The sequence below is a fragment of the Schistocerca piceifrons genome, chromosome 5 (assembly GCF_021461385.2).
Source record: "Schistocerca piceifrons isolate TAMUIC-IGC-003096 chromosome 5, iqSchPice1.1, whole genome shotgun sequence".
Lineage (NCBI taxonomy): Eukaryota > Metazoa > Arthropoda > Insecta > Orthoptera > Acrididae > Schistocerca > Schistocerca piceifrons.
This window is the reverse complement of record NC_060142.1, coordinates 114,650,007-114,667,048: the sequence shown is the minus strand read 5'-3', so window position 1 is coordinate 114,667,048 and position 17,042 is coordinate 114,650,007. Positions and strand designations below refer to the sequence as shown.

Sequence of the window (17,042 nt, the reverse complement as noted above, 5' to 3'; positions counted from 1 at the left end):
AATGAAATCATAAAGTTCATTCAAGAGTGTTTACTGTGAATATTTAAAGTTGTGATGATACCATAAGACATCTGATTTCATGAATAGTGGTCAGGCTGAAAGACACTAGGCTGACTCAGTATTGGTCACGTGACCAAAGTTTTAAAATTAAATGCAAGACAGAGCCTAGGGATCTTTTGCTGGTGTGTGGTTGAACTGCTAAGGTGTTCAGAAGAAACTTTGCAGCCACAGGACCATTTGGGTTTAAGTATTGTACAAATATTTCAGTGACCACAATTTCAGGACTTAGAATAATATAGGGACTCTAAATGCTGGTGAAAACAGAATCACATGCTGGTTATCAGCATTTGGATAATTTTGACCAAAGCAAAATTTGTTAAAGTTTAAAGATTTGTGTGCAGTTGTTGAACTTTGTGATTTTCACTGCATGTTTTTTGTGATTTTGTTGCTCAGCTCAAGCATTTAGTCTGCACTTTCTGCACTTGTTACTGCCTGAAAATTGCTCTACTTGCACTACAGATTAATTATTCAATGTAAGAAGGTTGTTTCAAAAGTCTTGTACACTGCACATGTGCAATCGTTATGGCAGTGTGATCAAGTTGCAATTCATATCAATTGCAAGTGAGACTTTAGACTTGATGGTCATATTTGTGTTTAGCTGGTTTACATGGCAGTGTTGTCAGTAATTCAGTTTTAAAATAGAAGCTGAAACCGAGTCAGATCAGATCACATGTAGTGACCAGAATAGCTACATCAAAATTGGATCCCTACCTGCAAAGAACCCAACGGCAATTTTCAATGCTTTTAGAGAGGTGTGTAGGCATTGCGTATCACGGTTACCTGCTCCTTTCTGTGAACATCAGGTAAGCACTGAGGACAACCCAAGAAGTGGAAAGCCATCTCGACTGCACCATACCACACCTCTCAGGTTATTGTTAATGATACTTTGAGAGAGGACTGATGAAAAATATGAGGAAATTGCATATGAGGCCAGAATGTCTGTCATTTCAGCATACAGAATCATAATTGAAAATAAAATTTGGGGTAAGCTACAGCCAGATGAGTTCCATATGATCTGAGTGAAGAGAAGAAAGCAGGCTGCAAAAGAATCACAGAAGAATTGCTTCAACATTAGCAAATATAAGGAAAACAGTTTCTGAAACGGATTGTTGCACTTGATGAAAGCTGGATATCACATTTTGGGTAAGAACTGACATCGCAGGTGTCGCAATGGAAAAATTCCCAACTCTCCACACCCAAAAAAATTCCACCACTAACAATCAACGGTGAAACTCATTATTATTTTTGTGTATGACACGAATAGTCATAGCAACAAATAGGGTGCCCCAGGGGATGTCTGTAACAGGCGCGTACTACAAGTTGTTTCTGCGAAATGTTTTGTGCCCAAAACCTCGTTCTCATTTTGCACAATAAAGTAAGACTGCATACTGCCATACCAGTGAGTTGTCCATATATTTATGTACTTAGTTATTTCATTATTTCTGCATAACATCCCAGTGCCATTGATATCATCAGTTCCTTCCTCTTCCTTTCCTTTCTCCAGCTCCACCTTCAATTTACATAATATTTCACTATTTTCTTTGCTAATAAATGTGCTTTATGAATATGAGCTGTATTAAAATCTAAGGTTGTGTAATCATGCTCTCCTTGTTACGTAGTAAATAACTGATACTTACTGGGGATGAATATCACATTATTGTTGCTGAAGCCTCAGTGAATCTGGACATTGACAGAAATGTTACAAGACAAATTCATAACTGTGAGGCCTCCAATCTCATGTTAAACATCTGAACTATTGTTCAACAGAAACAGATAACCCATAATGATTTATTTATATAAAGAAGAAGTAACATAATAAATTTTTGTAAGAACATTTAACAAGGGAAAAGTAACAGTGGAGAGCCACCAATCACAACATTTCCTAGTGTGGCCACAGTGAAACTGTTGTCAGGATGTGGTATGGTGCCAGTAAGAGCACAAGACACGGAGCAGTGGGACATCCCAGTAGAATGCAGGCAGTGATATGACAGGCTGTCTTCCATGAGACTCGAGCTAAAACTAAAAGTGTTTCAAGCTCATATTGTCTGGGTCTGGTGTTAGACTCTGGAGTAGTAATATCTGCCATTTGCACAACTGTATAGAAGAAGGACTCTGCCACCATCATCAAAACTGCACATGTGGATGCAAAAACTTTAATTTCAGGATGCTAGTTTTAATAGCTCATAGCTGTGTAGCAATGCTTTATTGTTCACTTCAGTATCTTAGGATTTACGCCAAACACACTGGATTTTGCACAAACTACATAGCACTATAATGTACAGCAGTATCAATGCTGAAATCACTGATTCCATTCTTTTCCAAATTTTCTTCCTCAAAACTGAGGTGGAAGCAACTAATGAACAGGTACACAAAGTGCTGTAGTCGGCTCACTCAACAAGGTGCTAAGATGTTGTTTCAGTCAAAGTAATATCATGCCACAACAGAATTGTGACCAGCAAAGTGACTGAATAACTAAATTAGTGCTTCACTATTAACTGCCTTGGTTATTATTTGATTAATTAACTCTGCCACTTCAACTTTCTAAACTAATACTGAGACACAAGTAATTATTTGAAATTTTTTATAGTGGACAATAGTTAGTAATTTACGAACATAATATCTACTGCCTCTTGTTCTAATGTCAGTTGGGCTTAACTTCATACAAGATACTGAGAGTCATCTTTTAGTGTTATAGCTGAAGGTGTCAAACTCAGTGCTCAAGTTAATCTGGAATAGTCGAATAAATATTTCAAGTATCATTATTTCAACAAGTTCCTGTTACATGCTACAGCTATCCCAAATGGTTGGGGCAATCACCACTGCAGATTTCTTGTGCACTCAAGTGTTTAGAAAGTGAAAAAATGAGTAGTTGTGATCAGTAACAGAGAGATTTTACCAGACTACAGCTGTATGATAGACCAACAGTGACTGGCAGTATGTTAAAGGCACCAACAGAGAACAGAAGAATGTGTGTGTTCCCCTAGTCAAAACTTTTAAGCAAAATCACAATGAGCATTGAGGCAATCATCCCACTGACACAACAGGTTAATGATTCGGTACAACATCATGTCCAGCTGCATGAAGAAGTCCACAACTGCCTGCAGCACACCCTTGTCCCACAGGAATCGTTGACCCTTCAAGGCCTTTTCTAAGGGACAAAAGGTGTGATAATCCTGCAACGAGAGATCAGGGCTACAGGATGGGTGCTCTAGTGTATCCCATTGAGTTGGCACAAATGTCTGCATTACGACAGTAGTGATTTGGGGATGTATGATATCATAAACAGGCGGCAGCCACTGTCACAGTTTTCCCAGATGTTTTGCCTTAATTGCATGCCACAGTTCCTCCAGTGTTGTGCAGTATCACTAACCAGTGAGGTTCCTTGAAATCAATATGCAACGGGCACCTGTAATCAAAGAACAGAGTAAGCATCACCTTTTCAACAGATGACAGGCTCCTGAACTTCTTGGGACGAGGGGTTGATGGATGACACACTGCATCATCAACACTTTCAACTCCAGTTCCCTGTGACAGCACCAGCTTTCATCGCCCGCAGCAGTGCGCACAAGAAACGTATTGCCTTAAACACTGAAACACATAGCTGCTTCAGGCAAACAGTTATTCGGTTTGCTTCTTGTTTGGCATCCATCAGCCAGGGTATACACTCATTGCAGACCTTACGGTGGCATAAATCCTGACGGATAACGTGTTGCATGCTACCTGAAGCTGATGTCCCAATCCTCTGATACTGCAAGAATGGTTATGAGCCGGTCTGCCCCAGTTGCATCATCAACCACACACTTGACGTCTGTAATAGATGAGACTGGCCTCCCAGATCAATTGGCATCTTGTGAAATCACAACCAGCATGTAACTTGGCACACCATTCCATAGCAATTGTTTTCATATATGCATTTTTCAATGCTTGTCCTTCAGCAGCCACAAAAGAATAACAGCCCATTAGTTCTGTTTGGAAGCATTTGGTTATAACACCCCATAGTTCATGTTTCCGCATTTGCTTCGGAAAGACACGAATGCCGCATTAATCCTTTGAATACATGTTGATGCTTGTATACCTGTATCAGAGTCATGTGGGATTGCACATATGCTGCAGCAATGCCCTTAAAAAATTTGGCAGGATATTAACCACTAAGAGATTCCCAGAAAACTTGGTTGTATCCCAATATGATCAGATTGTCAGCACTGGTCTTGCAAAATTTGGCAGCCAATGAAAAACACTGGATCAATGTAAGACTCCATGTCCACATCCAGTAAACATAAACATGTTTACTAACAAGCTCAGAGGGAGCTCCGCACAACACTAAGGTGCCAATGTCACCTCAGGTGACACCACAAGCACAAAACTATTGTCCTACACTGGTCACGTGCTGCATGGAATCCAATCCTGTTAGCTTCTGCCAGACAGTTACATAACCAGCCACCCGGTCCATAACTGGCCTGTTCCGGCTGAGCTCCAGCCTTGGACACAGGCCATCTCCATGATCAGTCAAGACATCACTGGACACAACCAGCACCACTGATCACAGCCTCACAGAATTCTGCCTAGAGCACACTTCCAGAGTCGCCTCACCAATGCCCGTGTGGTCACTGCTTACCACGCGCCACAGCCTTGTTAGATTCAGCTTCTCTGTACACTCTACGAGCCGCTACACAGTCAATGAGTGCAGCTACTCACAGCCAACCATGTTCTTGCCACATCCTGCCTACCCTACGTTCTTCGAGCTGCTCATCCATCACCAGGTACCTCCACAGCTCACCAGTGACCACTCTCACTTTGACTTGTATTTGTAGATGCTGTCAGAACCTCTTAATCTTGTGATTGAACTTAGACTCTGGGTTAACTTCCTAATGGTTGGATGCAGTTCAGGTGCCTGCAGAGCTCACATTAACCTGGTCTCTAAATCCTACCAATATAGTCGCCACAGACAGTGGTCATGTGGTGTGAATTGTGCTTGTGTGACAGAGTGTGTTTTCTACTTTACAAGAAGGCCATTTGGCCAAAGCCTCATGTATAGCAGTCTTTTTGTTGTGCCTCTCTTCCACATAAAGAACTTTCTTTTATGCCTGCAATGATGAAACTGTGCTCTGTGCATAAATCTATCAAGCAACTGCCCCTTTCACTCATTTCCTTCAGTCCTTGTTCTCATACTATTTTCCCTCCCCTTCTTTCTCCTACTACTGAATTATATTCACTTATCTTACTTTAATTTACATCGTCCTTAATACACTAAAAATAACTTCTTTTATTACATCACACATTTTTTTTCAATCTGAGCATCATCTGAGGAGATAGATGCAATGTATTGACAACTGCCTCAAGATGAAGACATGGTGCTACATGATTTTTACTATTTTCAGTGAGATAAACTGATATTATAGTGTTCATATTTAGTGCGCTGCTATAGAGGGTTTCACCAATTCACCTAGCAACAAAATCTGTTCATTTTGCAATTTATTTACATATATAAGGCAACTTCAGGATTTCCCTTTCTATGGAAGTGTGTTTATTAGATAGGCCTGCTTTGAAACTCTCATTTCTAATATTTTACTGTTCATGTCATTTTCCCATTATCTTTCACTGACTCACTGTGTATATCAAGATGAATTGTTTACTTTCACATAAATATCCTCATTTAGAGAACTGTTCTCCCTTAATATCACGTGCATATTTCTATGATTAAAGGTAAATGTTTCAGAAGCTTACGCATGTTATGTGTAACATACTACACCATAAATCAACAACTGTGAGCCATATTTTGACCAGAAAACTATTTCCCACTATTGCTGTGTAGATACTTGTGTGACAAGCACAATACTTCCATTTTTCCCCCTTGTAAAGTTTTCAGAGAAAGAAGATACTGAAATACCAAGTACCAATTTCTGAATTCATAACCACAATATATCTGGTACAGCACAGATCAGATTTTCACATAGTCATCTGTAGATTGGCATTGACAACAAATGATGTCAGAGAAGCAAAGTTTCATAATTCACTACAAAATGAATAAAAAATGTTGACTTGAGAAACCTTTAAAAAGCGAGTTCAGCAAGGGCTTATCCTACAATGTCTCTATACCATGGAAAAGACATGATTGGATTTTTTTATTATTTATCTGACAAGCATAAATACTAAGCAGCAAACATTATTACAGAATACATGAAGTAAGCTACATACAGTAAACATACCCATGGTAAGTGCATGTACGACTACCCCATGGATCACCAAATGCAGGCATCCTCACAATCATTTGGGGCTGTCTGAAGCAGATCTTGCTCAGTGTACAATGCATGACTGAGCTGGCAGCACATCAAGTGGGCCACTGTTTGTGCTTCTCCATAATTTACATAGACAACTTGAAATCCCAAGTTTTGGAGATTACATCTGTATCTTCTGACTCCAGAGCATAGTCAGTTGAGAGCACACCACTTAGTGACCGCACCTTGGTATCCAGTGAGGTTTTCAGATGTTTGAGGCCAATGAGGACCATTTACAGCTCGCACTTTCCACTTTTTGACTCTTGCATTGGGTGGAGTCATTTCCAAGATGTTGCTGGTTTTCCTAAAGTTTTTTGTGGGCCTCAGTCTCTAAATTACAGGGCTCTATTTTAGGTCCCCCCCTTTTTTTGTATACATTAATGATTTCCCATCACATGTTAGGGATTCTGAACCTGTACTGTTCAAATATGAGACTAATCTATTGGTTGAAGGAAATAAAGGAGAAAATCTCACTACATCTGCAGAAGATCTTACAAAAGAAGTGACTGAATGGTTTACCAGAAACAGGCTAATAGTTAATCCCCAAAAAACAGTACTCATGAATTTCCACACAGATCAAGAATAAAAATGTGGCACACCCCATAATATGTATAGATAACCAAATCATTAGTGCTGTCAATGAAACTAAATTTCTTGATATTCATATCAAGGAAAATTTTAAATGGAGCACTCATATCACATCCCTAAATTCAAAACTACCAAAAATGAGCCATGTAGTAAGAATTCTTTGCAATAATACTAGTGCAGAAATGATTAGGGCTGTATACTTTGCTCGTATACATTCAATACTGAAGTATGGTATCATTTTCTTGGGAAATGAACATCCGGCCATAATAGCTTTCAGGAAACAAAAGGCAACTATAAGAATAATGAAACAAGTGAGCAGCAGAAAACCATGCAAACCTTTCTTTAAAGATCTAAAGATCTTACCCCTTCCCTGCACTTATATACTGGAAGTAGTCATGCATGTCAAAAGAGTATACTGAGAAAAGGAAACCTTTTTCCTCAAAACAAAAGTGTCCATGATTACAGTACCAGGTCAGACAGTGACATACATGTTAATCATTGTAACACCACACTATGCCAAAAAGGCGTATATCATGCAGGAACAAAATTATACAACAGATTGCCAAGACATATCAAATCTCTTCCTGAACTAACACGGCTTTAAAAAGTCTGTGACAGCCTACCTTCTGAAAAACTGCTCCTATTCAATCTCACACTATCACGTGCAAGAAAGAATGTACTTTGTATCTTTAATTGTAGAAATAAATTACAAATATACAGTATTTTAAAAATTGTAATTATTGACCATATAGATCCAATTTGTTAAAAAAATTAAATAATGTATGTTTGATGTTTGAAAAACCAATAGATAAAAAGGTTTTCTGTCCAATGTCCTGTATATGATATATGTACTGAAAAAGAAATTTATGTGGACAAATAAGTAAGCAAATAAAATAAAACTGGCAGCAATCTCATGATGGTGGATGTCTGAGGCAGCAACAGTTAGCATCTCATATACCTTGGCAAGTGTTATAGGCCACAAAACACCCAGTAATAAGCCTGCATGTTTTGTTCAGCATCTGTGAAGCTCTCTGGTGGCAGATGTGACTGAGTAAGCAGCCTTCATCTCTATTTTTTTCTTTTTTTTAGCTTGCCTTGTTAATTTCACTTTAGCTTGAGCAATCACATATATAGAATTTAGTAGGTTAGTTACAGCTAATTGATAATGCATAGTACATCATCATTAGTTTCTGACAGTATCTCCTTGGTTTACAAGCCACCTCACTTCCAATAAAACACTTGAACTTTCAATAGCTGTCTCTGCCATTGTCTTCAGAAGTTATAAACACTAATTGTCAGGAATGGCAGTGCCCCACTAGCATAGGTGTGATAGTAGTGGCTGGAACATTCCAAAGGGGGCTGCAATGAGATATTCTGATTCTCCCCACCCTCTTGTAGCCCAAAGTTGAATTATTAATTTTAAAGTAAGTTAATAATCTGGATGGCTGGTCGCTTCTTCACAGCACTTGGCACACTGAGATATTGACACACTGCAGAGAGATGTAGCAACAGTAGCATCTGAGTAAACAGTTTTCATAATGCTCATCTTTTATTCTTATTCTTTGTTGTAAGTTGTGAGCTCGTAGTCCATTCTGAAATGCAGCTTTGTATACTGGTCTAGAGGATACTCAGCTTCAATCTGTTATATATATGAACACTGATGGACTTTCTGTTGCCGAACAGATATATTTTCAGTCATTTCACTTCACAATACCAGTCAACATCAACTACTGTGCTCACACAAAACACATAATTTGTACTCCATCCTCGCACTTCAAACTCATACTACTAACTGCCCAAGGACAAGGGAATCGGTCATTTCAAGATCAGTTAGTACATTTACCTCACCATAACTAGTTTTATTACACTATGCGTGAAAGGCGAGTTGGGCAGTTCATAACAGCTCTGGCCTGCTGTGGGACTGAGTGACACCAGGTGGCACAAGAGTCCAATACAAGACACACTGTATCTTTTGGCCCAACAGTTTTCACCTCGGATCATTGAGCTGTTCAATGAGAACATACATCCTGCACTGCAATGAATTTTACAAGATGACAAATGACACACAGATGGGATCCCCACTGTCCCTGGCCACTGCAAATGTCTTCATGGAGCACTTTGAGGAGAAAGATCTGAACTCTGTGAGGTTGGATCCATCTTGCTTCCCTGGTACATTGATGATGCCTTCCTAATATGACACCATGGTGAAAATGCACTGTAACAATTCACTGACCCCATGAACAGTGTCAATACCAAAATTAAATTTACTGTAAAGTTGGAGAGGGATGGCAAGCTTCCATTCTTGGATGCTTTAGTTGTCCAGAAGGCAGGATGCGGCTTGGTAATTCAGTGTACAGGAAATCTACAAACATTGATAACTACAACACCAATATTTTTCACACAAGAAAGCACTACTGATCACATTAGCACACAGTACTGATGTCGATCATCTACAGTCTGGGTCAGCATTGGAGATGCAAATTCAGGGAAAACGATTACAGAAAAAGAGACTGCAAAAGCTCTCAGGCACCACCGAAGAAAGACCCCTCATGAATCGGCAGAAGAGGGCAACACAGCTGTATTCCTGCCTTTGAGTTCCTGGCACATATGGTGTCAACCACAAATGCACTAGCATTTATACAGGGCAAACTATTTGCACTGTTGCTTAGCAATGTGCTCTGCACTCACAACGTTTTTAGCAGAAAGAAATTGAGAAGTAGACCATAGATGAACACTGCCTAGGAAATGGACATAAAATCCAATTTGAAAAGATGAGAGTCTTGGCTCATACATCATCATATAGGGATTCTATCATGAAGCAGGTAGGCACCTAAAATTAGAATAAACAGCAACAATTTTAACAAAGACTGTGGGTACAGACTTAGTAGTGCAGATACACACTTAGTAGGGTATGGTGGTGAGTTTTCAATATCGAGTAAAAGCAAAGATGGATGCTTGACAATTGTAGGGAGGCTAAAACAACAGCTTCACTGTGACGCAAGCCTCCTTTGCTACTTGACCAATGGTATGCTAGAGTTGCTATGAGCTGTCCAGTTCACCTACCACGCATGCATCATTTTGGCCCTCTCTGGAAGGTTCCAGATGCTGCTATTGCACCAATATAGGAAGTGGGACATAGTGCCAGCCCTGGCAATCAACGACTGTAGCTCCTGATGATGGTGATAGTGGAGACAGTTACTGAAATCTCGAGTGTTTTAATTGAAGTGACTTGGCTGGTCAACTGAGAAGATTTTATTGAAGCTTGGCTTTATGAAAGACTCCAAGGATACATACTTAATATTCTTGTTTGAAATGATACATATGGTTTCAATGAAAGTATGTGCTCTCATAGATCATCTCCCCCTTGAAAATGTCTGTTTTGCGACTTGTTATCTGACTCACAATTAAAAGACATGGAGCAAGAAAACAAGATTAGTGGCATTATAAGATATTATGGGCATTAGATATATTGCCAAAAGTTGTGCTGAGATAAATTACAAATGACTGTGGATAGTGTCAATATAAACTCAGAACATGATTTACAGTAGACATAGTCTTTGGGTGTCAGGTTGGTAGCATCAATGAGAAGTATGGAGAGTCCATGAAAAATATGAACATTAACAGCAAGAGAGACTTGGTAAAATGTTAATGACAAGAATTCTATATCATAAAACTATGCATGAAGGCAGCGAAACATGCAAAACCATGTGAAGTTGAGCTATGTCAGCAGCAATGAGCTGTTGGTCAGAACCCACTATCTCAAGAAGTCCAACGGGTACACCAGGAAAAAATTTTGCCACAACATGTCATTATTCTAAACCCCATTCTCCACCCACTCACATCATCAGCACTGTGGGCTGGTGCTTTGCAGACTGTACTACTAATTTAAATACCTTGGCCATTGCAGAAGAGCAAAATAATCAGAACAATGAGCTATGATCAGAAACATCAGGTACAGTAAGCTGTGGGAAATGCTGCATTAACGACATTCTATAATCCTCCTCTTCTCAGTCTCTAGTAGACTCTCCCTACACCCACCTTGATTCCTGCCCCATAACTTTATTCATTACTGTGTGCTGCACACAACTAGCCACACTTGCAGAGAGAATAAGTTCATCAGCGCCATGATCCTACCCTGTGTTCTGCTGCCTCACCTACCAACCATCAGCCACCCCTCCTCAAACTTCCCACGAGTTCTCTGTCTCCTTTCTCCCCCATTTGAGCGCAGCACTCTCTCTAGCTGATAAAAGATTCATCTGAAAGCTGAGGACATTTCTCTGCACCAAAAATTAAATGAACAAGCAAAGTGCAGTCACATTCATCTGTGTTTAAACTCAAGAAATCTTTAAACAGCTGAAAAATAGATACAACACTCTTTTGGCATTATAAGGTGTATTTCTGGGACATTATGTGCAAAGAGAATGCAACATAACAACAAGTCATGCCACAATCTACTTGACAACTTTTAAAGCCTACAGGCAGATCAAAACATTGCAGTCTACAGAGTACAGGTGTATTACTGCAGTTGGAGTGTGCAAGGTCTCATACAATCCTGACTCAAATGGCTCCAAGCACTATGGAACTTAACATCTGAGGTCATCAGTCCCACAGACATAAAGCTACTTAAACCTAACTAACCTAAGGACATCATACACATCCATGCCTCAGACGGATTCGAACCTGCGACCACAGCAGCAGGCAGTTCTGGACAGAAGCACCTAGAAACACTCAGCCATATGGCCGGCTCATACAGCCCTGTTAACAATACAAAATCATGATACTATTTTCACTGAATGTTTACTGTAACCTGAATATTCGTGTTGTCTAGCAGTAAGTAAGCATTATACATTTTGACCACTCAACGAGGCGATCTGCCACAAGAAAATTCAAGGAAATGTCAAACCAAAAGAGGCTGCACACAAGTGGTAATTATGTGAGTCTGCTGAATTTTTTTATATAAACCCAGGCATTAGTAAAATCTCAGCATACTTGCATAGATTCCAATGAAAACTATGTTTAAATGTGAAATGTTTTCAATTTACTACACACGTTCCATATCTAACAACATTTAATATTATTTTCTGCCTCCGGTTTTCAGTATTCATTAATGAAATATAAAGTATAACAGTAACATTTTGTGATTAAACTAGTGATGTACAAAATTAAAGACAGTTTTTACCACTTCTCCTGCATCTGCTTGGCGTGCATGCTTGATAGACTGTCTTGATGGGTCGTTGGTCTTTGACTGAGCTTTCGCTGCTGTATAGGCTGACTTTGACTGCATCTGGAAACAGTGCACATCATAATGAGATTTTCACTTTGCAGCAGAGTGTGCACTGATATGAAACTTCCTGACAGATTAAAACTGTGTGCCAGACCGAGACTTGAACTCGGGACCTTTGCCTTTCACAGGCAAATGCTCTACCATCTGAGCTACCCAAGCACGACTCACGCAGGTGAGCTTCTGTGAAATTTGGAAGGTAGGAGACAAGGTACTGGCAGAAGTAAAGCTGTGAGGATGGGGCATGAGTCATGCTTGGGTAGCTCAGATGGTAGAGCACTTGCTTGCGAAAGGGAAAGGTCCTGAGTTAGAGTCTCGGTCTGGCACACAGTTTTAATCTGCCAGGAAGTTTCAGTGTACATCATATTTCAAACTTATATCACTTAATTTTTGATACAGAAAGACATGTATACTAAGATAAACATGCATTTTTATGATAAAAGTTACCTCACTGGCTGTCATAATAACATCAGTTTTATAGTAATGCTAATACTATTTAGTCTTCTCTTCTTCCCTTTCAAAGAATATTAGGCCATATGGTGCATTCCGACTCCTGTCAATCCCCCCTCTTTCTAGATCTTACAGTGCTTCTTTGAACCACTGGCTTGTAAATGTAAACTGTTTTTTATCTTCAACTGTTTCTCATTCCACTTAAATGCTCCTCATACTTCCTCCTATGTCTTTTATTTTTTCATTGACATCAAAAACTTTAAGCCGTTCTCTGACTACATTGTTCCCTATCTTATACAGTCATGTACACCACTTTGTTGAGCTAAGGAATTCCATCTCTCTTTATTGGGAGAGTTTTAGGAAAGTGTGGTTCATCTGTACAGGATACAGCACATAGAACACTAGTGCAGTTCACTCTTGAATATTTCTCGGGTGTTTGGTATCCCCAAAAGATCAGGTTAAAGGAAGACATCAAAGCAGTTCCGAGGCAGGCTACTAGATTTGTTACTGGTAGATTCAATCAACACGCCAAGTATTCTGGAGATGCTTCAGGAACTCAAATGGGAATCCTTGTATGGAATGCAACATTCTTTTTGAGAAACGCTATTGAGAAAATTTAGAGAACTGGAAACAAGCTGACTGCAGATGATCCTACACACACCAACATAAATTTTGTATCAGGATGACAAACATAAGATACAAGAAATTAGGGCTTGTACAGAGCCATATAGACAGTCATTTTTCCCTCAATCTATTTGCAAGTGGGAGAGGAAGGGAAATGATTAGTGGTGGTCAAGGTACCCACCACCACACACTGTATGGTGGCTTGTACAGCATGTAAGTCGATATAGATACATGTACACAGCTTTCATCCTTTTTGGTTATTACCCTTTTTTTTCCCGTGGGGCTCTTGCAGTATTAACTATGTGGGTAGCAGCCACATTATGAGAGATGGGTACATTGCCTTGAAGCAACTTGCTAGTTTCCCCAAGTTTTTGCACAATGGTCCAAGCTTTTCTGCTTGATTTTGTGAAATTTATGTAGGAGTTATTTTAGACAGAATGTTAAGCTACAAGGAACACTTGACAAAACAGCTGCAAAACTAAGATTGGAATGTATACCGCAGAGACAGGCTGGACAGTGAAGGGGGAGGCGTGTTTATAGCGATAAGAAGTGCAATAGTATCGAAGGAAATTGATGGAGATCCGAAATGTGAAATAATTTGGGTGAAGGTCACGGTTAAAGCAGGCTCAGACATGGTGATTGGATGTCTCTATAGGCCCCCACGCTCAGCAGCTGTTGTGGCTGAGCACCTGAAGGATAATTTGGAAAATATTTCGAGTAGATTTCCCCACCATGTTATAGTTCTGGGTGGAGATTTTAATTTGCCGGATGTAGACAGGGAGACTTAAACATTCATAACAGGTGGCAGGGGCAAAGAATCCAGTGAAATTCTTTTAAGTGCTTTATCTGAAAACTACCTTGAGCAGTTAAACAGAGAACCAACTCGTGGCGATAACATATTAGACCTTCTGGTGACAAACAGACCCGAACTATCTGAAACAGTTAATGCAGAACAGGGAATCAGCGATCGTAAAGCGGTTACTACATCGATGATTTCAGCCGTAAATAGAAATATTAAAAAAGGTAGGAAGATTTTTCTGTTTAGCAAAAGTGACATAAAGCAGATTACAGAGTACCTGATGGCTCAACACAAAAGTTTTGTCTCAAGTACAGATAGTGTTGAAGATCAGTGGACAAAGTTCAAAACCATCATACAATATGCGTTAGATGAGTATGTGCCAAGCAAGATCGTAAGAGATGGAAAAGAGCCACCGTGGTACAACAACCGAGTTAGAAAACTGCTGCGGAAGCAAAGGGAACTCACAGCAAACATAAACATAACCACAGCCTTGCAGACAAACAAAAATTACACAAAGCGAAATGTAGTGTGAGGAGGGCTATGCGAGAGGCATTCAATGAATTCGAAAGGAAAATTCTATGTACTGACTTGGCAGAAAATCCTAAGAAATTTTGGTCTTATGTCAAGGAGGTAGGTGGATCAAAACAAAATGTCCAGACACTCTGTGACCAAAATGGTACTGAAACAGAGGATAACAGACTAAAGGCCTAAATACTAAATGTCTTTTTCCAAAGCTGTTTCACAGAGGAAGACTGCACTATAGTTCCTTCTCTAGATTGTCGCACAGATGAAAAAATGGTAGATATCGAAATAGATGACAGAGGGATAGAGAAACAATTAAAATCGCTCAAAAGAGGAAAGGCCGCTGGACCTGATAGGATACCAGTTCGATTTTAAACAGAGTACGCGAAGGAACTTGCCCCCCTTCTTCAGCGGTGTACCGTAGGTCTCCAGAAGAGCGTAGAGTTCCAAAGGATTGGAAAAGGGCACAGGTCATCCCTGTTTTCAAGAGGGGACATCGAACGGATGTGCAGAACTATAGACCTATGTCTCTAACGTCGATCAGTTGTATAATTTTGGAACACGTATTATGTTCGAGTATAATGACTTTTCTGGAGACTGGAAATCTAATCTGTAAGAATCAGCATGGGTTTCGTAAAAGACGCTCGTGTGAAACCCAGCTCGCGCTATTCGTCCACGAGACTCAGAGGGCCATAGACACGGGTTCACAGGTAGATGCCATGCTTCTTGACTTCCGCAAGGTGTTCGATACAGTTCCCCACAGTCGTTTAATGAACAAAGTAAGAGCATATGGACTATCAGACCAATTGTGTGATTGTATTGAAGAATTCCTAGATAACAGAACGCAGCATGTCATTCTCAATGGAGAGAAGTCTTCCGAAGTAAGAGTGATTTCAGGTGTGCCACAGGGGAGTGTCGTGGGACCATTGCTATTCACAATATACATAAATGACCTTGTGGATGACATCGGAAGTTCACTGAGGCTTTTTGCGGATGATTCTGTGGTACATCGAGAGGTTGTAACAATGGAAAATTGTAGTGAAATGCAGGAGGATCTGCAGTGAATTGACGCATGGTGCAGGAAATGGCAATTGAATCGCAATGTAGACAAGTGTAATGTGCTGTGAATACATAGAAAGATAGATCCCTTATCATTTAGCTACAAAATAGCTGCTCAGCAACTGGAAGCAGTTAATTCCATAAATTATCTGGGAGTACGCATTAGGAGTGATTTAAAATGGAATGATTATATAAAGTTGATCGTCGGTAAAGCAGATGCCAGACTGAGATTCATTGGAAGAATCCTAAGGAAATGCAGTCCGAAAACAAAGGAAGTAGGTTACAGTATGCTTGTTTGCCCACTGCTTGAATACTGCTCAGCAGTGTGGGATCCGTACCAGATAGGGTTGATAGAAGAGATAGAGAAGATCCAACGGAGAGCAGCGCGCTTTGTTACAGGATCATTTAGTAATTGCGAAAGCGTTACGGAGATGATAGATAAACTCCAGTGAAAGACTCTGCAGGAGAGACGCTCAGTAGCTCGGTACGGGCTTTTGTTAAAGTTTCGAGAACATACCTTCACTGAAGAGTCAAGCAGTATATTGCTCCTTCCTACGTATATCTCGTGAAGAGACCATGAGGATAAAATCAGAGAAATTAGAGCCCACACAGAAGCATACCGACAATCCTTCCTTCCACAAGCAATACGAGACTGGAATAGAAGGGAGAACTGACAGAGGTACTCAAGGTACCCTCCGCCATACACCGTCAGATGGCTTGTGGAGTATGGATGTAGATGTAGATGTAGAAAACTCCATACAAGGAATAATGTTGTACAAAAGCCATGTGGCATCACAAGGGTCTCTTTGGCATCTATGCTATAAACAAAAGCTTTAACACTGGTTTATTTAGTAGCAGAACACTACTGCCCCATCTGGATTCATAGCCCCCACACCAAGAAAATAGACATCAAATTAAATCACACAATGTGAATTATTTCAGGCACAACTACAAGTAGGTTACTTCCATCTTGTGGCTATCAGTTCTAAGTCATATACCTCCACCACAAGTGGGAAGACAACAAGCACTTTTAGCAGCATTCTGAAAAATTCAAAACAGTCAACAACATCCTTTCCATTCCTCCTCTAATTACATAAATATTCAAAAACTCCACCTTAAAAAAAATCACCATTTGCAGAAGCTATATGCTTAGGGGAAAAATAACTTTGATATTGTGCTACACTGGGAGAAAGCCTGGGATGATAATGTAATTGTGGATCTCAAGAAATTCTAATGTAGCTTTGAAAAATCAACAGGCTCTGACGTCCTAAGAAAATCCTGGGTAATTCTAAAATTAATTAGAACCATGGCTAATGTTTTGACTCATTGTATAAATAAAAACTACACACGTATCCGAAGCTAAACAGTGGAGCAGAAAGGGAGA

At 39.9% G+C, this 17,042-nt stretch overlaps 1 protein-coding gene across 1 annotated transcript in view; it reads right to left on the bottom strand.

Annotated features, from left to right (window-relative positions):
* The window catches only part of LOC124798776 (dynein intermediate chain 2, ciliary-like), a 73,329-nt gene that overhangs the window by 43,346 nt on the left and 12,941 nt on the right, over positions 1-17,042 (bottom strand). Inside the window, exon 2 of the mRNA XM_047262305.1 lies at positions 12,103-12,207. Coding sequence (XP_047118261.1) covers positions 12,103-12,207 — 105 coding nt within the window. The remainder of the gene's footprint in view (positions 1-12,102; positions 12,208-17,042) is intronic.